The sequence below is a fragment of the Hemiscyllium ocellatum genome, chromosome 36 (assembly GCF_020745735.1).
Source record: "Hemiscyllium ocellatum isolate sHemOce1 chromosome 36, sHemOce1.pat.X.cur, whole genome shotgun sequence".
In the NCBI taxonomy this organism is placed as follows: domain Eukaryota; kingdom Metazoa; phylum Chordata; class Chondrichthyes; order Orectolobiformes; family Hemiscylliidae; genus Hemiscyllium; species Hemiscyllium ocellatum.
The window spans coordinates 28,136,158-28,162,702 of NC_083436.1; the positions used below are offsets into that span (position 1 = coordinate 28,136,158).

At 42.1% G+C, this 26,545-nt stretch overlaps 2 protein-coding genes across 4 annotated transcripts in view; one reads left to right on the forward strand and one right to left on the reverse strand.

Annotated features, from left to right (window-relative positions):
- Positions 1–18,635, reverse strand: part of LOC132833313 (evC complex member EVC-like) — a 47,294-nt gene extending 28,659 nt beyond the window's left edge. For both annotated transcript variants that reach the window (XM_060851483.1, XM_060851482.1), the window contains exons 1-7: positions 18,046–18,635; positions 17,786–17,905; positions 8,683–8,766; positions 7,921–8,153; positions 6,564–6,648; positions 6,059–6,157; positions 983–1,117 (exon numbers count right to left, since the gene is read on the reverse strand). In XM_060851483.1, the coding sequence (XP_060707466.1) occupies positions 983–1,117; positions 6,059–6,157; positions 6,564–6,648; positions 7,921–8,153; positions 8,683–8,766; positions 17,786–17,905; positions 18,046–18,231 (942 nt within the window). In that variant the 5' untranslated portion in view covers positions 18,232–18,635. The remainder of the gene's footprint in view (positions 1–982; positions 1,118–6,058; positions 6,158–6,563; positions 6,649–7,920; positions 8,154–8,682; positions 8,767–17,785; positions 17,906–18,045) is intronic.
- Positions 18,636–18,885: 250 nt separating this feature from the next.
- Positions 18,886–26,545, forward strand: part of LOC132833403 (limbin-like) — a 178,166-nt gene continuing 170,506 nt past the window's right edge. For both annotated transcript variants that reach the window (XM_060851641.1, XM_060851642.1), the window contains exons 1-2: positions 18,886–19,455; positions 20,177–20,252. In XM_060851641.1, coding sequence (XP_060707624.1) covers positions 19,114–19,455; positions 20,177–20,252 — 418 coding nt within the window. In that variant the 5' untranslated portion in view covers positions 18,886–19,113. The remainder of the gene's footprint in view (positions 19,456–20,176; positions 20,253–26,545) is intronic.

Genomic DNA, 26,545 nt, shown 5'->3' on the forward strand with positions numbered 1-26,545 from the left:
TGTTCACATTATATAATTGCAATTGTACTCTGTCGGTCATATAAAATGGGATGTATTGTGCTGCTCTGCTACTTTACTAGAGGTTCAGTTTTATATCTATACTTAGACGCATCTTGTTTTTGGTCTTACAACTGGTTTTTCCCCTTGCTGCCTTCAATAAGGCTAACAAACATTTAACAAGTCTTACCTTTAACCTGTTTAAGGGCTATAATGAGTTCTATCCCTTCACTGCTGTGGAATTGCACTCTTTGTGTTGGGAACCTGTTGAAATGACCTTAGCTTGCAAAATCAAATCATTACATCCGACATAAATTTTTAAAAATTCTTTCATGGAATGAATACCATTGGCCCAGAGAGCAATAATTGCCTATCCCTAATTGCTCACAGGACAGTTAAGAATCAAATCTATTGCTGTGGGTCTGGATTCGCCTATAGGCAGGCCAGACAAGGAACGCAGATTCCCTTCCCAAAAAAGGACATTAGTGCACCAGCTGGAAATGTAGAAAAAAAAGAGAGTTCAGTCATTCAAACCTCCACCACCATTCAACATGGCCATGGCTGGTCATCAAACTCTGTACCCTGTTACTGCTTTCTCCACTTACCCTTTGATCCCTTTAGCCCTAAGAACTATACCTAAGTCCTTCTTGAAAATATGCAATCTTTTAGCCTCAACCGCTTTCTGTTATAGTGAATTCTACAGGCTCACCAATCACTGGGCAAAGAAACCTTTCCTTATTTCAGTCCTAACTCAGATGGTTATTCATGACAATCAACATAATTAATGAGCTTTTAATTCCATACTTTATTGAATTCAATTTTCACCATCTGCCACAATAGGATTCCAGCTATGTGCCCAAACCATTAGCCTGAAGTTGCACAGTATTATTCCAATCAGATTACCACTGGGTCACTGCCTTCTCCTATATTGATGTGCTCCTGCTGCTGTTGCAACAGACTGCATTATACATTTAAATAGTCTTACCTGTTGTATAGTATATTGCAAATAATTATGTTCATCTTGTTCAGTTTCTTCCAAAGTATAATGTTGCTCACAGTCTTTCCTGTTGGCCTCACCTAGCAACACCAGCTGCTCTGTCTTCTCCAGCTTTTCCAGTTTCTTTGAAACAGAAGAGTTCAATCACAATTTGAGCTAAAAGGAGAGGCTGAAAAGGCTAGGGCTTTTTTTTCCATGGAGTCTCAGAGGCTGAAGGGTGACCTTGTAGAGGTTTATAAAATAGTGAAGGGCAAGGATAAGGTGAATAGCCAAAATATTTTTCCTGGGGTAGGGGAGTCTAAAACTGGATGGCATAGGTTTAAAGTGAGAGGGAAAGATTTAAAAGAGACCTGAGGGGCAACGACCCCACCTCCCACCACCAAACCACGACCCCACCTCCCACCACCAAAACCACGACCCCACCTCCCACCACCAAAACCACAACCCCACCTCCCACCACCAAAACCACAACCCCACCTCCCACCACCAAACCATCATCTCCCAAACCATCCAGGACCTCATCACCTCAGGGGATCTCCCATCCACCGCCTCCAACCTCATAGTCCCACAACCCCGCACCGCCCGTTTCTACCTCCTGCCCAAAATCCACAAACCTGCCTGCCCCGGCCGACCCATTGTCTCAGCCTGCTCCTGCCCCACCGAACTCATCTCCCAATACCTCGACACGGTCCTGTCCCCTTTAGTCCAAGAACTCCCCACCTACGTTCGGGACACCACCCACACCCTCCACCTCCTCTAGGATTTTCGCTTCCCCGGTCCCCAACGCCTTATTTTCACTATGGACATCCAGTCCCTGTACACCTCCATCCCCCATCACGAAGGACTCAAAGCCCTCCGCTTCTTCCTTTCCCGCCGCACCAACCAGTACCCTTCCACTGACACCCTCCTTCGACTGACTGAACTGGTCCTCACCCTGAATAACTTCTCTTTTCAATCCTCCCACTTCCTCCAAACTAAAGGAGTTGCCATGGGCACCCGCATGGGCCCCAGCTATGCCTGTCTCTTCGTAGGATATGTGGAACAGTCCATCTTCCGCAACTACACTGGCACCACCCCCCACCTTTTCCTCCGCTACATCGATGACTGTATCGGCGCTGCCTCGTGCTCCCACGAGGAAGTTGAACAGTTCATCAACTTTACTAACACCTTCCATCCGACCTTAAATTCACCTGGACTGTCTAAGACTCCTCCCTCCCCTTCCTAGACCTTTCCATCTCTATCTCGGGCGACTGACTCAACACAGACATCTACTATAAACCGACTGACTCCCACAGCTACCTGGACTACACCTCCTCCCACCCTGCCCCCTGCAAAAACTCCATCCCATATTCCCAATTCCTTCGTCTCCGCCACATCTGCTCCCAGGAGGACCAGTTCCAACACCGCACAGCCCAGATGGCCTCCTTCTTCAAGGACCGCAGATTCCCCCCAGACGTGATCGATGATGCCCTCCACCGCATCTCCTCCACTTCCCGCTCCTCCGCCCTTGAGCCCCGCTCCTCCAACCGCCACCAAGACAGAACCCCACCTCACCTACCACCCCACCAACCTCCGCATACAACGTATCATCCGCCGTCATTTCCGCCACCTCCAAACGGACCCCACCACCAAGGATATATTTCCCTCCCCTCCCCTATCAGCGTTCCGCAAGGACCACTCCCTTCGTGACTCCCTCGTCAGATCCACACCCCCCACCAACCCAACCTCCACCCCTGGCACTTTCCCCTGCGACCGCAGGAAATGTAAAACTTGCGCCCACACCTCCACACTCACTTCCCTCCAAGGCCCCAAGGGGTCCTTCCATATCCGCCACAGGTTCACCTGTACCTCCACACACATCATCTATTGCATCCGCTGCACCCGATGTGGCCTCCTCTATATTGGGGAGACAGGCCGCTTACTTGCGGAACGCTTCAGAGAACACCTCTGGGCCGCCCGGACCAACCAACCCAACCACCTCGTGGCTCAACACTTTAACTCTCCCTCCCACTCCACCGAGGACATGCAGGTCCTTGGACTCCTCCACCGGCAGAACATAACAACACGACGGCTGGAGGAGGAGCGCCTCATCTTCCGCCTGGGAACCCTCCAACCATAAGGTATGAATTCAGATTTCTCCAGTTTCCTCATTTCCCCTCCCCCCACCTTGTCTCAGTCGGTTCCCTCAACTCAGCACCGCCCTCCTAACCTGCAATCTCCTTCCTGACCTCTCCGCCCCCACCCCACTCCGGCCTATCACCCTCACCTTGACCTCCTTCCACCTATCCCACCTCCATCGCCCCTCCCCCAAGTCCCTCCTCCCTACCTTTTATCTTAGCCTGCTTGGCTACTCTCTCTCATTCCTGATGAAGGGCTTATGCTCGAAACGTCAAATTTCCTATTCCTGAGATGCTGTCTGGCCTGCTGTGCTTTGACCAGCAACACATTTTCAGCTGTGATCTCCAGCATCTGCAGACCTCATTTTTTACACGAGATGCCAAAGGTAGTGGTGGAGGCTGAAACAATTACAACATTTAAAAGGCATCTGGATGGGAATATGAATAGGAAAGGTTTAGAGGGATATGGGCCAAGTGCTGGCAAGTGGGACTGGATCAGTGTGGGATATCTGATTGGCGCAGATGTGTTGGACTGAAGGGTTTGTTTCCATGCATAAAACTCTATGACATGTAAGGTGTGCATTGATATCACTTGACAAAAAGTTAAAAACTAAAATGAGTTGATTCAAAAATAATGTAATGGTGGTAAATTCCTCACTGCAATATTATTGAAATTAATTATGTTTGGAATAACATTTCTCTCAGCTTTCTGTCACTCCACCCTTCCCTCTTGGAGCCACTGCAAACTTCACTATGCAACTGGTCCTTAAAGACAAAAGTCAAACATATTTATTTTCCTTTCTTTATTGTGAAGAAATGTCTCAACTTCTCTCAATGATTCCTCCTAACAGCCTAACTGAGGTCAGGAAATTACAATTTTGTAACTCTAAAGGGAAAACACTCCTCATCAATAAGTGAATACACTAGCATTGTGCTGTTGAGTTCCCCACGTAACAATATCATTTTAAAATTAATTATTTAATTATGTAGTACCCCTAGCTTTTAAGAAAGTAACTGAAATCACTAAGTAGAAACATGAGACTAAATTTAAAGATCGCTGCAGAAGTTCTGTTCACCAGATGGAAGGGAATGACGAGTCCACTGCCACTATTTTCTGCAAGACCCGATAGACCTTAACATGGATCATGCACACACCTGGTCAGGCTTCCTGATTCCTGGAAGGGGAATTTTCTACCCAGAAATCCAATGCTCCCCCCCTCAGTCAGATACCAACAAATCAGATATCCACAGCTCAAACTGTCACTGGACTCCAAGGAAAAAGATGAATGAGATGGATTCACCAGGACCAGAGAAGTGGCAAACAACATTCAAGCCATGCAAACTCCAGGCAATGACCATCTCCAAGAAGACGGAATTAACCATCTCCCCCGTGATGTTCAATGGCATTACCATTGACAAATCCACACTATCAGTGACCTAAGGTCACCATTGACCACAAACTGAATTAGACGGACCACATAAATACTGTGGCTGCATGAGTAGGTCAGAGGCTAGGAAAAAAGGCGAGGACTGCAGATGCTGGAGATCAGAGTCGAGAGTGTGGTGCTGGAAAACCACAGCAGGTCAGGCTGCATCTGAGGAGCAGGCGAGTCGACGTCTCGGGCATAAGCCCTTCATCGGGAATGTGGGGGTGGTGAAGGGGGATTAGGAGTTAAATAGGAGGATGGGATGGGGGTGGAGGGAAGGTAGCTGGGGAAAGTGAAAAGTAAATGCAGGTGGGGGGATGGTAGTGATAGGTCAGAGAGGAGGGTGGAGTGGATAGGTGGGAAGGAAGATGGACAGGTAGAACAGTTCAAGAGCGCGGTGCCGAGTTGGAGGGTTGGATCTGGAATGAGGTGAGGGGAGGGGAGATAAGGAAACTGGTAAATTCAATGTTGATGCCGTGCGGTTGGAGGTGCCAAGGCAGAAGATGAGGCATTCTTCCTCCAGTTGTCGGGGTCTTGGATTTGGCGGTGGAGGATGCCCAGGAGGCTAAGAATCCTGTGATGAGTAACTGACCTCCTATCTCTTCAATGCCTGTTCATCATCTACAAGACACAAGTGAGGAGTGTGTGGAATATTCCCCTCTTGCCTGAGTGGATGAATTCTAAAAACACTTAAGATGCCTGACATTATCCAGGACAAAGCAGTCTGACTGATTGGCACTGCACCTGCCATTTTCAACATTTCCTCCCTTTATCACTGACACACAGAGCAATAGTATGTTACATCTTTAAGAAGTACTGCAGCAATTCACTAAGACTTCTTTGACAGTATTTTCCTAAACCTGTGAGCTATACCACCTACAAGGCCTAGGGCAGCAGATACGTTGGAACACCACAATCTAGAGGTTCTCCTCCAAGCCGCACATCATTCTGAGTGGCAAATATATCACTGTTCGCTCACTGGCCTTGGCTCAATATCCTGGAGTTCCCTTCCTAAAAGCACTGAGAGTGTCCCTACACCCAAGGACTGTAACAGTTCAAGAAAGCAACTCACCTGTACCTTTTCCAGGAAGATTAGGGATGGACAATAAATGCTGGCTCAGCCAGCAATGCCCTCAACCCAAGAACAAATTTTAAAAATTATAACAGTGACTTAATAGGATCAAGTACTTGATTGGCTACAAGGTGCTTTAAGGACTCCAATAGTTATGAAAAGCGCTACATAAATGTAAATCTTTCTTTCCACGTCTGCTACTAGCTATGCCCGCGTCCACAGCTTTATGATATTTTACAACAAACATAACCCTTGACCAGTCGATACAAATCATTTAGTTGGTTATTTTTTGTTGTCTTTTCAAATGGAGTAGTTGAGAATAAAACTTTGTTTGAGTCATAAGGCCACAATTTTAGTACAATGAAATAATTCTGCACTGCTAAATTACATTAAACTAAGTGATTGTTTTATTTTTAATTCGATTTTAAAGTGTGAGATTGAACATTACCTTTTCTTGTGTGGATAGAAAGTCTCTGTAAAACTCCTCATCTATTTTCTCTTTCAAGTACAAATCATTCAGTTGTATTTTCAGAAGTTGAAGAAACATCTAAAATGAAAGAGGGACGTATTCAGAGTTCCTGAACAATAAGGTTTGGGAAATAACGCAGCAATATCACCTATATATGTGTTATTTTGTTATATGCAGTTTACAGTATTAATAAAAGCAACATATAATCTACATTACATACGAACAATAAAGGGGAACAAAGTATTTATCAGACGCTCACTGGCAGTCTTGTATTCATTCTGAGTTCAAGGGGAGATCCTGCTAACAGCGCTGGTACTGGCATGAACACCATAAGTGATTCCCCTCATTTGGAATGGGATAATGACAAAACCAACTTAAAAGGGACAAAATTGTGGCTATACAGAGCAATGCAATGATACCATCACCATTTCTAGGTTAGGATATTCTATATATAAGAAGGACCTTATTATTTCTCAAGACATACCATATATTTTTCTTGTCGTAATTCTGCATCTAAAAGCCTCAGGCTCTGCAGACAGAGCCTATACAGGCCAAGCTCTGCTTCAGGACTGTTAAGTAGGCAAAAACACAAAATCACAAATGATCAACAGTGAATAATATTTTTAAAATTCTGAAAAGGTAGAAACATCTGTATAGATCTGTAAACATGCATTTTTACTTATTAAACTTCTTACAATGTATACCTTTCCATTACAGATTCCTACATCTATATTTATGGTAGAAATGGTCTATGCAAACTTCTCATGCCAGAGTAACAATAAAAGCAGAACATTCTGGAAACATACCAGGCAGAAGTGAGGACTGCAGATGCTGGAAACGAGTTTAGATTAGAGTGGTGCTGGAAAAGCACAGCAGGTCAGGCAGCATCCGAGGAGAAGGAAAATCGACGTTTTGGGTAAAAGCCCTTCATCAGGAATGGAGGCAGGGAGCCTCCAGGGTGAAGAGATAAATGGGGGGCAAGTGGAGAGAAGGTAGCAAAGAGTACTGTAGGTGAATGGGGGTGGGGATAGAGGCGATAGGTCAGAGGGGAGGGTGGAGTGGATAGGTGGGAGGGGAGATTGGCAGGTTGGACAGGTCATGAGGACAGTGCTGAGCTGGAAGGCTGGAACTGGGGTAAGGTGGGAGGAGGGGAAATGAGGAAGAGTCTGTTTTAGTACATGGTTGAAGAGCTTCAGGGCAGAGGAGATTACCTGGGGGTTGCAGTCAGAGAGAGACTCACTGAGATTCATGGTTGCAGTCAGAGAGAGACTCACTGAGATAATTGGCACCAACTCATGCAAGAGAAATACTAACTCTATTTCTCTCTCTGCAGCCAGACCTTCTGACTATATCCAGTGTTCTATGTTTTCATTTCAGATGTCTCACTTCCTCTAATTTTACTTTTGTATGCTGCAGTAACATCCAACCACCACTGGGGACAATAAACTTATTTTATTTTTCCCAGATTCTTAAAACTTAATTGGAGTAAAGCATATCTGCTCCAATTTTCTACTCTTCCAATTTCCCCTATGCTTTGATACTTAATTATAAATATTATAAAATGCAATTAATAAATAAATTAAAGATAGAATGCATGACTTCATATTGTAAAATGAAGTAAATCTTCTCATTTTGTTCTAATTAACTCGCAGTCTTAAACTTTGTTTCAGCGAAGATAGAATGTGTGACATTAAAATTACTTTTGCAAGTTTGGTCCAATTATCCCCTAGCTACTTCCTTATCCCATTCATGTGAGCAACACATTTGACGTGACTGAGTGAAATACACTGAGATAAATTGACATATGTCTGTCCTGAGTACACTTCTTGATGATATTTTACCTTGTATATCCCAGTACCTCAGAAAAGAAAGTCACTTTCGGAACGGTGTTATTTTCATTAAAGACTGTTGTTGATGGTGGACCATCCCCTGGAAAGCAACAGGAACCTCTCTCACTCTTGTGATCGAGTATCTCAGAATCTGATAAAACAAAGTCTTCTTTTGTTCTTTTGGTGGAATCTCTCTGTTTCAATCCTTCTAATAGAGAGGGATGAGATGATCCATCTGCTAGTGGCTGGAAATAAAATACCAGTCACAATTCATAACTTGTAAATAGAAAATCAGCTAAAAGACTCAGCAGCTCTGCCAGCACCTCTGGACAGACAGAGAGAGTTGATGTTTTAAATCAAATATGAATGACTCTTCTTTGGTCTCAGTCCTGCTGAGTGTTTCCAGCACTTCTTCAGATTTCCAGCATCCTTGGTTAATTTGTTTTTATGATTGAAAAATTATTCTCAATCATTGTTTGATAAAAAAGAATAAGGGAGTAACATCCCACCCTAGAAGTGGAAAATTCACATTTTGCATTTGGAGTATTTAATTAGACAACTAAATTATTGGTTATAAAAATCTTTTAAATTGCAAACCTAATAAAAACTGTCATTTAACCAGATTTTATAACTATTTTTCCAGTAAATGCAGCTTTTCAATCCAAAAGCATGATATCATATATTATCTATTAATGAATGCAAACCAAAAAAAAACTATCAACTGCTTAATGTATTACTAAAATTGCCACTCATTATAACAACAGCGATCCTTACCCTGAATTTTTGATTAATGGGATATACGACTCTTGCCTTCAGTGCAAAAGCAGCTATATTACTGTTCAATGATGTTTCATTTTCCTGTCAAATAAAAAACGTATTAGCGAATCAAAATGTTTTGCTGAAGTGTTACAAGTCATTTCTCCTTCTGGGAGCTTAGGGATATCACAGAGCACTCATGCCATGTTTAAATTTTAACTAAATGCTTATATTTCAATGTAAAGCAAAATGAAAGTTGTAATTACAAAAAAAAGCACAATCCAAGAAATGCACATTTTCAAAGTCCAAACAACATTCAAACTTGAAACAACCAAGGATTACTTCAATTATTCCAATAAGAACCTTTTAAATTATTGAGAATGCCATTTCATATAATTTCATGAACCATTATTTTGAATGAATTGATAACTTATTAACAGATTCCGCAACAACATTAATTATGATATGATATTATGCTGTTTAATAATGTCAAATATTATAGGCTCCATGGGATTAGAAAAGTTAGGTGGTTGCTTTTCACTGGTGTGAACATTATGAGCCAAAGGAGCTTTATCTGCGCTGTAGATCTTGATGATTCTATGACATTTTAAAAGACATCCATTCAGTGAATGGAGCACGGAATGATTCCAGGGTTATTGATGTTCTGGCTTCTTAATGTCTAGAGCACATTTCCTGAAATTCTCTTGGTGAAAAGTTCAATCCCAGCTGGATTCACTATTTTTCTAGAGGAAGGGAACAGGAACTCAGTGTCATAGGCTTCTCCCAGTTAATTTGTGAGTGGGTGTTTGGTCATGATGAAGAGATTTACCAGGATGTTGCCTGGTGCAGAAGGCTTGAGTTATAAAGAAAGGCTGGATAGGCTTGGACTTTTTTCACTGGAGCGTAGGAGGTTGTGAGACAATTTTACAGAAGTTTATAAAATAATGAGAGGTATAGATAGCGTCAATGGTAGTTGTCTTTTCCCTAGGATTGGGATGCACATTTTTAAGTTGAGAGAACAGAGATTTACAAAAGATATAAGGGACACTTTTTCTTTACACAGAGGGTGGTTCACATGTGGAATGGACTTCCTGAGGAAGTGGTGGATGTGGGTACAACTATAAAATTTAAAAGACATTTGGAGGCATATGGGCCAGGAGCAGGCAGGTGGGATTAGTTTTGTTTGGGATTATGTTCGGCATGGAATGGTTATACCAAAGCGTCTGTTTCTGTATTGTATATTTCGATGGCTCTATAATAAGGGATGGACAGTGGTGGTGGAGTCAGGCAGAGAATGTCAAGGTGAGTGAACCTCAAGACTAAACAAAATGAAATATTGTTACCACCCTAAAATTGCACTTCTGTACATTTAATATCGGACTCCATTGGCTTCCTGAACATCTCACTTTGTCTGCCCAAAAGAGTCAGGCTAATTTTGGGACACGATTGGACAGAAACAGGATTTAGCTTTGCAGATTTAAGGTTCCTGATGTGGGTTCAACTTGCAGGATTGAGATACTTTGCAATAATTAATCATTTTGATTTGGTTAAGCAGGTGAGGAATTAGATTATACTTTGTTCTTTCAGGATTTGTTGTAAACAGTTCTGTAATGAAGAAAGCCATCGGATCCAGTCAAAATGAAGGTCATTAGTTTATAGTTTTATTGCTGTTTATGGCTCAGGCTAATAGAAATTTAGGCTAACAAATGTGAAAGTGCTTTTGAAATGGACACAGCTTTTATTTAAAGATATAATTATGCATGCTTTGGATTGGATAAGTGTAAGTTAAAGAAGTAATACGTCTATAAATTTTGTATGTGTTATTTTGGAATTCAGTTTGACAGCAGCGTTTGTAGTCTTTTAAGTTTTTAAAATATTTTTAGTGGCATCACTTGGGATATTTGTAATGATCATCAATTATCTAGTGTTGATTCCATACCTAAACAGTCACAGAAGTGGCCTTACTTGTGCCACCTTACCTTGGTAAAAAGCTCTGGCTTTGGAAAGCTAAGAGACACAAGCTGTCACAAAAGGGATTTATTTAACAAATTGTTTGTCATGTCAATGAATGAATCCTGAGACTGCAGGAAGTGATGTCAGTAAGATGCCCATCACTTTTAAATAAACAATCAGGAATTGGGCAGATACTACCAAGGCACCAATCTAGGATTGACTATGATTTATGTGTGGTTCATACACCAAAAAGATAACTAAAGTTCCAAATGTCTCTGTTCATGTACAAGGGATAGTTGTTACTGAAGAGTATAAGCCATGGTTCTTAGGGGTTTGATGCACCAAATGGAAGATTAAAGACAGAAGAAGGGGTGGCACAGTGGTGCAGTGGTTAGCACTGCTGCCTCACAGCGCCAGGAACCCGGGTTCAATTTCAGCCTCGGGCGACTGTCTGTGTGGAGTTTGCACATTCTTCCCGTATCTGCGTGGGTTTCCTCCGGGTGCTTCGGTTTCCTCCCACAATCCAAAGATGTGCAGGCCTGGTGAATTGGCCATGCTAAATTGCTCATAGAGTTAGGTGCATTAGCTCGGGGGAATGGGTCTGGGTGAGTTACTCTTCAGAGGGTCGGTGTGGACTAGTTGGGCCGAAGGGCCTGTTTCCACACTGTAGGGAATCCAATGTCAGTTAACAGAACAAGAGACCTGTGCCTGGTTTAACTGTGTCAGGAACTGGCATCCAAGGCAGATCCACAGTGACCATTGCTTTTATTAAGTGGTTAGCACTGCTGCCTCACAGCGCCAGAGACCCAGATTCAATTCCCACCTCAGGCGACTCTCTGTGTGGAGTTTGCACATTCTCCTCGTGTCTGCGTAGGTTTCCTCCGGGTGCTCTGGTTTCCTCCCACAATCCAAAAATGTGCAGATTAGGTGAATTGGCCATGCTAAATTGTCTGTAGTGTTAGGTGATGGGGTAAATGTAGGAGTATGGGTCTGGGTGGTATATGCTTCGGCGGGTTGGTGTGGACTTGTTGGGCCAAAGGGCCTGTTTCCACACTGTAAGTAATCTAAACTAATCTAATCTACTTTCACAACACACGGTACCTCAATCAGGCACAGAACATCTGACAGTAACACCAACATGCCATTTCAGATTTGCTGGATGGCTTTTGATTATATTAGATTAGATTAGATTCCCTACAGTGTGGAAACAGGCCCTTCAGCCCAACAAGTCCACACCGACCCTCCGAAGAGTAACTCATGCAGACCCATTTCCCTCTGACTAATGCACCTAATGCTATGGGCAATTTAGCATGGCCAATTTACCTGACCTGCACATCTTTGGACTGTGGGAGGAAACCGGAGCACTCGGAGGAAACCCATGCAGACACAGAGAGAATGTGCAAACTCCACACAGACAGTTACCCGAGGCTAGAATCAAACCTGGGTCCCTGTGCTCTGAGGCAGCAGTGCTAACCACTGAGCCACCGTGCCACCGTTTTGGGAAACACTTGGAAGTTGTATGGTGCAGCTCACATTTAATCCCTGAACTACCTCTAAATTGAAGTAGGCGCAGCAATAATTGGCATTAATTGATTCATGAATCAATCCTGTCAGACTGGGTGAGTTCCTATTATTGGCCCATTCTCACATCTGATTTAATCTGAAGATTCTTCCATTGCTAGAAAAATAATATCCAACAACTGAGTGGATGCAGCGACCATGTTATGCTTCTGTGACAAAATAGAAACCATCTAGAAAGTCAAGATCCACTTCAATATTTCAGGCTTAGTGGCCAGGAATAGTCGAAACAGGGAATGTGGATATATTTCAATCCAATTTAAATTCTTGGATCACTGGGGTATGTTTTGTGGTAAGCATAAATTCTACCAGAGACGGTGTGCACCTTAATAGGTTAGGGACCAGCATTCTGGCAGGCAGGTTTGCTACTGCGACACAGTTATGTTTAAACTAAGCAGCGGGGGGGGGGAGTGGACAAACTGGATGTTTAACGAGGAAATTGGAGGGAAAGTTAGAACAAGAAGTCAAGAAAGACAACTGTATCAATGAGGCAGAAAACTCAGAAAAGGATCATGCTGTAAGGTTGAGTGAAATAGGAGTTGATTTGAAAGGTGAGGGCAGTAATAAATTAAAAATACTATACATGAATGCACGAAGAATTAGAAATAAGACAGATGAGCTTGAGGCTCTTTTGGAAATCGGCAGATACAATATTGTGGGGATAACTGAGACGTGGCTTCAAGTGGACAAGGCCTGGGAAATGAACATTTAAGGCTACACGTGCTATCGTAAGGACAGACTGACGGGCAGAGGGGGTGGGGTGGCCCTGTTGGTAAGGGATGATATTCGGGGGGACCTAGAATCAGGGGATGTAGAGTCAGTGTGAATAGAGCTGAGAAATACTAAAGGTAAAAAGACCCTCTTGGGAGTTATCTACAGTCCCCCAAACAGCAGTCTGGATGTCGGATTTAAGTTAAATCAGGAGCTGAAATTGGCCTGTCGCAAAGATGTTACTACAGTTGTTATGGGGGAGTTAAACATGCAGGTAGACTGGGAGAATCAGGATGGTATTGGACCTCAAGAAAGAGACTTTGTGGAGTGCCTCAGAGATGGATTCTTAGAACAGCTGGTGCTGGAGCCGACCAAGGAGAAGGCAATTCTGGATCTGGTATTGTGCAACAAACCAGAATTGGTCAGGGACCTCGAAGTGAAGGAGCCATTGGGAAGTAGTGACCATAATACAATAAGCTTCAATCTGCAATTTCAGAGGGAGAGGGTACAATCGGAAGTGACAATTTTTCAGCTGAATAAAGGGAACTATGGAGCTGTGAGGGAGGAGCTGGCCAAAGTTCAATGGTGCAATACCTTAGCAGGGATGACAGTGGAGGAACAATGGCAGATATTTCTGTGTATAATGCAGAAGTTGCAGGATCAGTTCATTCCAAAAAGGAAGAAAGATCCTAGGAGGAGGCATGAGTGGCCGTGGCTGACAAGGGAAGTTAAGAAACGTAAAGTTAAAAGAGAAAAACTATAATATAGCAAAGATAAGTGGGAAAACGGAGGACTGGGAAGCTTTTAAAGAACAACAGAGGATTACTAACAAGGAACTACGTAGAGAAAAAAATGAGGTACGAAGGTAAACTGGCCAATAATATAAAGGAGGATAGTAAAGGCTTTCTTAGGTATGTGAAAGGCAAAAAAATGGTTAAGACTAAAATTGGGCCCTTGAAGACCTAGAAACAGGGGAATATATTACAGGGAACAAAGAAATGGCAGAAGAATTAAATTGGTACTTCAGATCTGTGTTCACTGGGGAAGACACAAGCAATCTCCCTGAGGTAACAGTGGCTGAAGGACCTGAACTGAAGGGAATTTATATTTGCCAGGAATTGGTGTTGGAGAGACTGTTAGGTCTGAAGGTTGATACGTCTCTGGGGCCTGATGGCCTACATCCCAGGGTACTGAAGGAGGTGGCTCGAGAAATCGTGGATGCGTTGATGATTATTTTCCAGAGTTCGATAGATTCGGGATCGGTTCCTGCGGATTGGAGGGTGGCTAATGTTATACCACTTTTTAAGAAAGGTGGGAGAGAGAAAGCAGAAAATTATAGACCAGTTAGTCTGACCTCAGTGGTGGGAAAGATGCTGGAGTCTATTATAAAGGATGAAATTACGACACATCTGGATAGTAGGAACAGGATAGGTCAAGAGTCAGCATAGATTTATGAAGGGGAAATCGTGCTTGACTAATCTTCTGGAATTTTTTGAGGATGTAACTCTGAAGATGGACAAGGGAGATCCAGTAGACGTAGTGTACCTCAACTTGCAGAAAGCTTTTGATAAAGTCCCACATAGGAGGTTAGTGAGCAAAATTAGGGCACATGGTATTGGGGTCAAAGTACTAACTTGGATTGGCTGATAGGAAACAAAGAGTAGTGATGAACGGCTCCATTTCAGAATGGCAGGCAGTGACCAGTGGGGTACCGCAGGAATCTTTACTGGGACCGCAGCTTTTTATAATATATGTTAATGATATAGAAGATGGTATTAGTAATAGCATTAGCAAATTTGCTGATGATACAAAGCTGGGTGGCAGGGTGAAATGTGAGGAGGATGTTAGGAGATTACTGTGTGACCTGGACAGGTTAAGTGAGTGGTCAGATGCATGGCAGATGCAGTTTAATGTGGATAAATGTATGGTTATCCACTTTGGTGGCAAGAACAGGAAGGCTAATTACTATCTAAATGGAATCAATTTAGGTAAAGGGGCAGTACAGAGAGATCTGGGTGTTCTTGTACACCAGTCAATGAAGGTAAGCATGCAGGTACAGCAGGTAGTGAAGAAAGCTAATAGCATGCTGGCCTTCATAACAAAGGGATTGAGTATAGAAGCAATGAGGTTCTTCTGCAGCTGTACAGGGCCCTGGTGAGACAACACCTCGAGTACTGTGTGCAGTTCTGGTCTCCAAATTTGAGGAAAGACATTCTGGCTATTGAGGGAGTGCAGCGTAGGTTCACAAGGTCAATTCCTGGAATGGCGAGATTACCTTACACTGAAAGACTGGAGCTACTGGGCTTGTATACCCTTGAGTTTAGAAGACTGAGAGGGGGTATGATTGAGACATATAAGATTATTAAAGGATTGGACACTCTGGAGGCAGGAAACATGTTTCCACTGATGGGTGAGTGCCGAACCAGAGGACACAGCTTAAAAATATGGGGTAGACCATTTAGGACAGAGATGAGGAGAAACTTCTTCACCCAGAGAGTGGTGGGTGTGTGGAATGCTCTGCCCCAGAGGACAGTGGAGGCCCAGTCTCTGGATTCATTTAAGAAAGAGTTGGATAGAGCTCTCAAGGATAGTGGAATCAAGGGTTATGGAGATAAGGCAGGAACAGGATACTGATTAAGGATGATCAGCCATGATCATATTGAATGGTGGTGCATGCTCGAAGGGCAGAATGGCCTACTCCTGCACCTATTGTCTATTGTCAATTTTAAACTCACAGATGCTATGCTTCATTTTATATGCTTATTAAACATTCCTACTTCCTCATTTATAACATGTTAATTGCTTAAGCAAATTTGTCATGCAATAATAACAGCTTCATGTTAGCAATGATGTTGTTTCTTTGTTTACAACAGCTAAAAGACTATTGTTGCAAAGGATCAGATGGGAGTTCAATTAACAGTTTGAGGAAACTTTTGTTGATTGGAATGTGCTCGAGTTTCAATGCAGAAGCACACACCATTGCCAAACATCCAGGACGTTAAACTGGATTATGATGTTTGCTTGCCCTAGAGATACTCAATATGTTTTTCTTCTTGGTTGCCTCTGAACACTAAGAATACAGACATAGGAAAGGGGAAATGGAAATTGAGATCCACTGCACCATACCTTTAGTCTCTAAACCACCTTCAGAATTTTGAAGGTTTCCCCACAATGAATTATAGAATTCCTACAGTGTGGAGGCAGGCCATTCAGCCCATCGTGTCCACACCATCGAGTCCAAAGAGCATCCAGCCAGACCCATCCTCCTACCCTATTCCTGTAACCCTGCATTTCCCATAGCTAATCCACTTAGTCAGGACACTCTGGGCTATTTTGCACGCCCAATCCAACTAATCTGATGAACCCAGATCTCTGGTGCACTGAGCCACCATGCTGCCTTGTGCCTATGGAAGGTGAAAGCCCAGCACTGGAATTGTAACACTGTTGAATAGGCATGCTGCAAACAACACTGTAAGAACAATCATTGAGATAGGCAAGATTCTGAAAAGGCTTCATACAGCAGATACTGAAAGGTGTCATTCCTGATTGGGGAGTCTAGAGGATGGGGGAATAAAAGAGTCTCAGAATTTGGACTGAGAGGAGGACAAAATTCTTCAATTAGGTGATGTGAATCTTTGAAATTGTCTATCATTGGGTATAATTCGGAGTGAAATGGATAAATGTTTGGTCTCTTAAGAAACAAGGGAGATTGACAGAAAGTGCAAGAATGGATCTGAGGCAAAAAAATCAGCTAGTGTTATGAATGACTGAGCACACTCAAGGGTCTACTTATTTGGTCTACCCTGCTTCTATTACATATGTGATAAACTTAACTTTATCGACCTGCTTTGGTTCCATAACCCATAAAATCCTGGCCTAACAAAAACTTGGAATTCTGTGCTTTTAAATTTCAGTGGACCTCATGTTGAAACTTTCTATAGCCGAGAGAAGACAAATCTACTTAAAATAATTCTGCTCCCCCTTAGCTTATCAACTGGCTTCAGGACCCTGGGCCATCATGGAAGAATTCTAAAGCAACTGCAGAGAATTCTGGGAAAAAGAATCAACAGGTCTGGCAGTATCTGTGAAGAGATACTGGTGTAATGTCTTCAAGAGTTCTTCATGAGATCTGAAGAAGAGTCATACAGACTTGAAACATTAAGTCTGTTTCTGTAAATAGACAAAGTCTTTTCCCTGGGATGTGGGAGTCCAGAACTAGAGGGCATAGGTTTGAGGTGAGAGGGGAAAGATTTAAGAGGGACCTAAGGGGCAACTTTTTCATGCAGTGGGTGGTGCACTTATGGAACAAGCTGCCAGGGGAGGTGGTGGAGGTTGGTACAATTGCAACATTTAAAAGGCATCTGGATGGGTATATGAATAGGAAGGTTTAGAAAGATATGAGTCAAGTGCTGGCAAATGAGCCTAGATTAATTTAGGATATTTAGTGGGCATGGTCGAGTTGAACCAAAGAGTCTGTTTCCATGCTGTACACCTCTATGACTCTGTAAAGTGCATAATTCAGGTGAAGAGAATGGAATAAGTCTTCCTAGTGCACAGCACAATTTCAGCACTGGGCATCTAGGGGACATGAGATGGAAAAGAGATGTAACTGTTATGTATTAGCAGATCTCCTGTACTGCCCCGATGAGTTGTATGTTGGGTTGGTTCATAAGTGATGTTCAATTATTATTCTGTGACTAAGGTGATGCTGTCTCTCGGAGTTATCACTACTGATAGTGGGTGGAATTTAATCACTTTTCTGCTTCTTTTGAGATGATCAATAACTAAACAGAACTATTGGGTGATCAGATTGCTGCTATAAAACTGATGAATTCCTCTCTAGAGCAACACAGGACAAGAGAAAACAAGTATCACCCACTTCATAATAAGGGGAAGCTCCACGTTTAGCTCTTCTTTCGTCCTCATTGCTTTTGAAACTCCGGCTGTCATCAGAATATTCAGAACAGGAATCATCATCAGTCCCACTTGAACAATGCTCCTGAAAAATAAATAAGATTTGTAACAAATATGCAAACTGTTCCTCCTCCTGGATTCACATATGACAGTAAATGGTGGTGCATTTCAAGATGCAGATCCTCCCTGTGTTGAAAGGCACATTGATCAATCAGAGCAGTTTACCTTCCTTTGCAAGGCTGCTTCCAGCACAAATATATAAAGCAGGACTGCAGAAGCGATCCCCAAGCCAAAGCCCAGCACCACAGCGATTGCCAGGACAGTGGGATTAACCTGCAACTGACTGGAAGGGATAGTCAATCCGGCTCGGCCTGAACAGGAGGCCAGTGAAGGACTGCTCCTGGCCGCCATTCAAATAACACGAACAATCTCTCCATCGCAAACAGCAAACACTTTCAAGACACCTTTGCCATCTGCAAACATTGCGAGGGAAATAAGGCAGAAGGTTTTGAGACGCCAATGTTTAGTCCTCCCCCGCAGATTATTGTGTTTTAGAGTGAAATCCACGTAATAGAGCTCCCTGGGTGGTCTTGTTTTTTTCTGTGCTCCTGGCAACCGTCCTTTCAAAATGGGAATGTTATTTGGAAAATAGGATTGTCCTCCCCAGTTGTGTTTAATTAGAAACTTCGCTTGAAAATGAATTTATTCCTTCTCTCCCTCTCGCTCCCCTTTTTTAAAAAAAATTCGGGAGATGAAAGAGATTTCAGCCCTTCATGGCAAAGAGCAAAGTTTTCCCAATTTAGCTCAAACTTTCTCCCAACTCTCGGCACAGGCCAATTGAAGGGGCGGCGGTGAATGATGGACGTTGTAGTTCTTTCTGGCACACACCCAGTGGAGAAACCCGGAGACAATCGCGCTCCTGGACTACAGGTACCGGCATGCCTCGCGCGGCAGCTGGATTGAAGGTTGAGTTAGCCACACAGAAGGCGGCAGAGTTGTCCAATCAGAATGTGGATTTGGACCATCCGGCCTATCGGAGTGGGGCGTGAGGGTGGGACATGATCTTCCCTGGGACAATGGCAGGGGCTCTGGGCGCTGGAATTGGGACGCTGGCAGGAACATGATGGACAGATTGGTCTCCCTCACTGAACAGTCCAGCTTCTCTGTCTGCAGTCATGGTGGCTAGTGTGTGAGACTGTGATGGAGCATATCTATTCCCATCTAATCAATAGCAGAGCAATGCTTTATCCACTTCTGTGAGCTGTTGTACTGTTTGCATGAGGAATCTCTGTGATGTGGATTGCCCAGGGTCCCCCATTTGTAACATGTCATTCTGCAGTCAGATTTAGCATCTCTCTCGTCCTGTTCACTGCGTTTATTCACATTGTGTGTAGTCACGAATCCGCAAGCGCCCTGCACCCCTTGATCAATATTTTCACGTTGCAGTGGCGAGTGAGATTGAGAACTGGGAAAGAATTTCGAGTTGCAGCAAGTTCGGTGGATTTGCCGAGCGGGTCCCTTGAATGTGCCTACAGGAAATCTCTGGAGGTGCCCATCACCGGCATTCACCACTCGGCAGCTGTTTGTGGGCACAGTCCAGATTTGGTTTGGAAAGGTGGCGATGCTGTTGCATACGTGAGTGCGGACTTTAGAGAATGGAAGTGTTCTATTTTCCAAATGAATGCTAATTGTTTTGATACTTTTGCATCAACATTAATTCTCAATCTTTAACTTGGTATTGTAAGAACTTTTATTATAATGTTGAGAGGTAGAACTCGGTGCTCATGTTGGCCCACAATTATTTGAAACAAACAATCCTGAAGAAATTCAGGAGATCTGGCAGCATCTGTGGAGAGAGAAATAGTTAACGTTTCGAGTCATAACGCTTTCAGTCCGGTCTGAATCTTTGAAACGTTAACTCTGCCTAGCTCTGTTTATCCCCTCCAGAGATGTTGCCACACCTGCTGAGTTTCTCCAGCGCTCTATACGTTTGTTTCAGATTTTAGTATCGCACTAGTTTGCTTTATGTCTCTCTTGTCTTACTTGACCCAAATTCAGATATTTCAGTCCACTAATATAACGGAGACCAACCGATGAGCTTTATTTTGTTAACAACTTTGTGCATTTGGAAAGCACGGTCAAGTAAAATATTTATTAACCAACTAATCAGCACTGTCCTCCCCTACAGTACAAATGCTCATTTTGTTCTTAAACTGGTATTCTGGCAAATTGTCATGATGAATGTAAGATATAAAGCTTTGACAAAATATGTCTTTTCTCAGCATTATACAAATGCTGAACTACTAAATGATTTTTAATATTATTACTTTTAATTTTGAAATGTTTGGGAGATCAGGACTCATCACTACAGCACAGACTGAAGACAGGTTCCTCAGATTTCATATTGTATGACACTGCAAACACTCATTCAGGTATGTAGATCTCTTTCCTTAATGTTTCTGCATTTCATGTCACTTACTTAGCCATCCCCTTTGTGCATAATTGTAAATTGATTCTAAATGTGATGGAGTTAGAGTCCTAGCGGTGTACAACATAGAAACAGGCCCTTCGGTCCAACTCATCCACGCCGACCAGATATCCTGACCTAATCTATCCCATTTGTCAGCACTTGGCCCATATCCCTCGAAACACTTCCTATTGATATATCCATCCAGATGCCTTTTAAATGCTGTAATTGTACCAGCCCCACCACTTCCTCTGGTAACACATTCCATACACACGCCACTGTCTGCGTGAAAAAGTTGCCCCTTTGGTCCCTTCTAAATTTTTCCCCTCACCGTAAACCTTTAACTTCTAGTTCTGGACTCACCCATCCCAGGAAAAAGATCTTGTCTATATACCCTATCCAAAACCCTCATGATATTATAAACTTCTATAAGGCCACCCCTCAGCCTCTGATGGTCCAGGGAAAACAGTCCCAGCCTATTCGGCCTCCCCCTACAGCTCAACCTTGGCAACATCCTTGCAAATCTTCTCTGAATCCTTTCAGGTTTCACAACATCCTTCCGATAGGATTGCATGCAATGTTCCAAAAGTGGCCTCACCATTATCCTGTACAACCGCAAAAGGACCTCCCAACTCCTATATTCAGTGCTCTGACCAATAAAGGAAAACATACCAAATGCTTTCTTCAGTATCCTATCTACCTGTGACTCTGTTTGCAGATTTTTGTTTTGCCAAGGGCCAGCAGAATCTAGCTGTAATTGTAGAAGAAAATCTTTCTTTAATGTAAAGGAAGTAATTCACACTCTCAAACTATAAACATAAGATTAAACATCATTGTGGCATTGCATTGATATTCAGTCATTGACAAAAAAGAAATTATCATTGGCGGTCCCTCACAGACAAGGATGACTCACTTCCACTCTCGGTGGCAGTATAGAATAATGCAACTACCACAGGCTCTGTTACACTTGGGGCAGGTAGTGGTCATGGAATAGGGTAGGTGGGGAATTGGGAGACAAGGCCCGCCTTTCACTCACGTAAATTTGCTCACTGAGCTGGTAGGTTTGTTCTCTGATGTTTTGTCACCCTGCTAGGTAACATCATCAGTGAGCCCCAAGTGTAGCATTAGTGTCCTGTACCGCTTGCTATTTATCTGTCTCAGTTTGTTGTGGTGATAAAATTTCCGGTTCTGTCTGAGAGGTTGGTAAATGGGGTTCAGTATGTTTGTTAATGGAGTTCCATTTTGAATGCCAGGCCTCCAAGAATTCCTCTGTGTGTCTTGTTTAGACTGTCCCAGAATGGATGTATTGTCCCAGTCGACCTCATGTCACACACAGATGAAGAGGGACATCAGATAGACTGGGACAATACAGAAGGTCAAGTATCATAGTTTGATCAAAATATTAAAACAATAATCTCAATCAATAATGAATATCTACAGTTCTCTTGCATGAAGAGTAGATTGGTGTTAATATTATTTATAGTTGATAGTTTGGTCAGACAGTCATTATTCCAATGTAGATGGGAGTTACACATGGGGACCAGTGGAATGGCAAACATAGCATGCTCTGAAGAAACTGTCCAGGAAATTGAATGTTCTGTTGGGCAATTTCTGTATGCCTGGAGCACTCTGAAAATCTCCATTCAAATCAGAGAATTTAGAGGGTTCATGGTTTTGCAGCATCTGGTAAAAATACACAAATCTTTGCCATCTCTGAACAAGTCATATACCATTCTAGAATCTAGCCTGCTTAGCAAATGTCTCCAAGAGTTCCTGTATCTGTATCTGATTGCATTCAGACTCCGGTGTTTCTTTGTGTCAGCCAGCTTGGCTTTTTTATAGCTCTCGTATATTAATTTCCTTCTTTTGGTAGTACACACAGGTCAATAACCACAGGGGCAGGAATTTCCATTTGCCTACAAAAATTACAACACTAATTGCTGTTGCTGACGAGAAATGCATCAGGTATAATTGCAAATGCACACATGACTGTACTGTAGCCACCAACATACATGCAACCAATCCTGATGTCTATCCACTTGATAGCAGGAGCGCCACTGGCATGTAAAAGGCTGCGGGGTATCCAAACTCATTTCACATTTTTACCTTATTATTAGCATATACTGCTGAGCTTTCAACATATTAGAACGTAGAACAGTACAGTACAGCACAGAACAGGCCCTTCAGCCCACGATGTTGTGCCAACCATTGATCCTCATGCATACACCCTCAAATTTCTGTGACAATATGCATGTCCAGCAGTCTCTTAAATGTCCCCAATGACCTTGCTTCCACAACTGCTGCTGGCAACGCATTCCATGCTCTCATAACTCTCTGTGTAAAGAACCGCCTCTGACATCCCCTCTATACTTTCCTCCAACCAGCTTAAAACTATGACCCCTCGTGTTAGCCATTTCTGCACTGGGAAATAGTCTCTGGCAATCAACTCTATCCATGTCTCTCATTATCTTGTATACCTCAATTAGGTCCCCTCGCCTCCTTCTATTCTCCAGTGAAAAAAAGTCCAAGCTCAGTCAACCTGTCTTCATAAGATAAGCCCTCCAGTCCAGGCAGCATCCTGGTAAACCTCCTCTGAACCCTCTCCAAAGCATCCACACCTTTCCTATAATAGGGAGACCAGTATTCCAAGTGTGGTCTAATCAAAGTTTTGAAGAGCTGCAACAAGATCTCACGACTCTTAAACCCAATCCCCCTGTTAATGAAAGCCAAAACACCATATGCTTTCTTAACAACTCTGTCCACTTGGGTGGCCATTTTAAGGGATCTATGTACCTGCACACCAAGATCCCTCTGTTCCTCCACACTGTTCCTCTCCATTTTGTAGATATACAAGCTAGAAACAGTGATTACAATTTTAAGCCACAGTCTTTTGAAGAATGTTTGGAAAGGCTTTGTGAAACCAATCACTGGCTAGTTTAATTGGTAGGTGATGGAGTTCTTAAGCATAATCATGGGGCTGGAAATTTTGGCAAGCAACTACAGATTAAATAGGTTTGATGGATAACTGACCATCTTCTCATCAAACCCAAGATGTTTCCCATAAAATAAGCAATTATGTGGATGTTTGCCAAATTTGGTAGACCTCAGGCATATTTAAACAAATAATTATGGGTTAATTATTTTTTGTTGAAAGCTATTTTTAAAAAAAGAGAAAGAATGAGGGTCAGTCAGAACCCTTTGTGCAGCATTTCAGAAGATAGCATGCCCTTTCCTGCTTCCCTACCTGTATTTTAAAACCAATCCATCTACCTCACTAAGAGGGTTGGACTCTCCCTTCTAATGTCACCAGTTACCCAGGTCTAAGATCAATAAAATGTATGTCTGCTTGGAGTTGTTGGTTAATCAGATTGGCCAGCAGGTCTTCTGGGCAGGATCTCCTCCCACTGAGGGGAGGAAGTCCCATTCTGTCCCTATTAACACCACCACAGTGTATTATGGTTGTGGGAATAATATGTTTTCCCTTGGTTAGTAAATGACTGACTTTCAAAACCAGAGGTAGCAAAATGAATCCATAGAAGGTCGGTGCATGGCCTCAAACCCCCACACTGAATAGTGTTTTTTTTTAATGTAGTACTATTTTATTTAATATATATCTACCAAATCAATCCATTGGAGAGCATCTAAAAATGTCTGATAATAGAAACAAAATATTTTTCTGACAATAAATTTGTGAATAGTATCAAACAGATGAACAGAACGTTGTGAGGAAACTATCAATTCTGAAATTGTTATGTCTAAATTTACCCTTTAATCCAGGTTTCTGTTTGTATCTCAATTTAATTTAGAATATCAGTCTCATTGCAAATAATAAAGTCAGAGATTGCTTCTCTGCTACTGACCCACAAATACACGTATGCAGTAAGTCTCGTAATAATGTTGTGACTCCAATAAACACATCCAATTTACAGTTGATTCCTTTAAAATGATGCAATCTCTTAAAAAAAGTCCTTTTCAAAAGTTCTTAAAAAGATTCCACAAACATTTTAAAGAAATTCCAAGTGTTCTTTGTAGGACTGCTTCTGGGTCAAAGGTTGCCACACTGTAAAAGATGGTAATCAGATTTCAGCAAAAGCCATTTGTTTGCCTGCTCTTTCACTTTCTCCAAACGGTTCATTAACAACTCTCTTTGCGTAGTGATCCTGATGGAAAATAATGTCTCAGTGTCAATGTATGTAAAAGACAGTCGTCCAATTCAGTTTTGAATTCAACTTTCCTTTAAATGCAGCATATTCACCGAAAACAGATTCAATTTTAAAGGTTAATCATGTGCAAGTAAAGATGAAATAATTCACAGTAAGAACTTGAAGTTGAATGTGTTTAATTAAAAGTACAAAGTACTCTTTATTTTGGAAATTAATGAGCCTTAACAACTGCTCGTCTCTAGATTTGAATGTTTTAGCTTTCTCTGTGCACATTTTTCCTCCGTCTAACTCTCGAGCCCATGCTATATCATACAGTATTAGAGCACATGAGGCAAAATACACAGCACAGAACAATGTTGTCTGCTTAAAATGTAGTTGTTTTAATTTCATGTTTTTTAAAATGTCAGAAAACTGAATTTACAAAGCAACCAAAATAATAAGCACAAGTTAAAGCAGTTCCTGTGTAACCTATGATGAAAATAATTCTGTGCCTCAGAACCAGCTCGTTCTGTTCTTCAGTCCTTCAGTTCTTAGTCTTGATATTATATCACAATTAACAATGTGTTGCTATTAAGGTGTCCATGAGGTAGTGTTACACTTAAACATTAATTTGCAATACACACAAGAATGAACTAGTTTTGGGAAATAACCTTTGTACTTATCATATGCACTACAATTATGATTATAAAAGAGAAAATCATTTTCGTCATATTGATTTAAATGTTAGGTGACCATACAATGTGAAGATGAAATACAGTAAAACAGGTATTTGCATGATCATGGTAGACTTCAGTGTGGGGAATTTCTCTGCACTTGAGAACAACATTAGAATGTTAACTATTTTCCATAATGCACAGCTATCATTAAATTTAACGGTACAAAACTGATCAGCAAATATCACAGAAAATCCACTTTGAGGTACCAAATGTTTTTTCCTTGCGTTCACCTCGACATCAAGATCATTTTCAGTTAAGTATTGAATAAAAAAATTGAAAATGCTTCTGTGAAAGCAAATATTTGGAAACATGCAAATAATCCAGCAGTATCTGAAAAGAGAAAAAACTTGCTAATATTTGAACTGCATTCCATTCTCCAGGATGAGAAGAAAGTATGTTTTGAGCAAAACTATTGCAGATGGAGCAGAAAGCAAGTTAGAAGTCACGAATAAGCAATGGTATTCGTATGATGTGTGAACCCCTAATATTAACCATTGCATAGCGAAGTCCAGTTGACAAGTAGATGAATGCAAGTACTTAATAACTAGTCTAGATTTCCCATGCCTTCCTTCAATTGCTTTTATATAAGATCATTATGAATATTGTTCTTCAGTTTTCCGATGCTATTTTTTCTTGAAGAATCCCTACATTTTCCAACAGCACGGATACTAGCCATTGGGGAATGCCCTACATTTCCACTCAGTTGATGCTAACAAATTGGTTTGGCAGTTATCATTATTGTATATTACCTGATCTTGCCTGTAAGTGTTGACATTATATTTAGTAACAGAACAAAATCAAGGCTGACTCTTTGGTGTAGTACTGAAGGAATGCCTCCTTTAATATTGCATTTTATTGAATAAATTAGAGTCATAGAGATGTAACAGCACAGAAACAGACCCTTTGGTCCAACATGTCCATGCCGATCAGATATTCTAAACTAATCGAGTCCTATTTGCCAGCACTTGGCCCATATTCCCCTAAACCCTTCCTATTCACGTATCCAATCAGATGTCTTCAAAATTATACCAGCCCCCCCACCACAGCACCCCATCACCACTTCCTGTGGCAGCTCATTCCATACATGCACCACCATCTGCATGAAAAAGTTGTCCCTTTAGTCTCTTCTATATTTTTTCCCTCTTGCCCTAAACCTATGCCCTCTAGTTCTGGACTCACCCATCCCAGGGATAAGACTTTGTCTATTCATCCTATCCATGCCTCTTATGATTTTATAAACCTCTATAAGGTCACTCCTCAACATCTGACGCTCCGGGGAAAATAGCCCCAACCTAATCAGCCTCTCCCTATAGCTCAAATCCTTCAACCCTGACAACATCCTTGTAAATACTTTCTGAACCCTTTCAGGTTTCGCAACA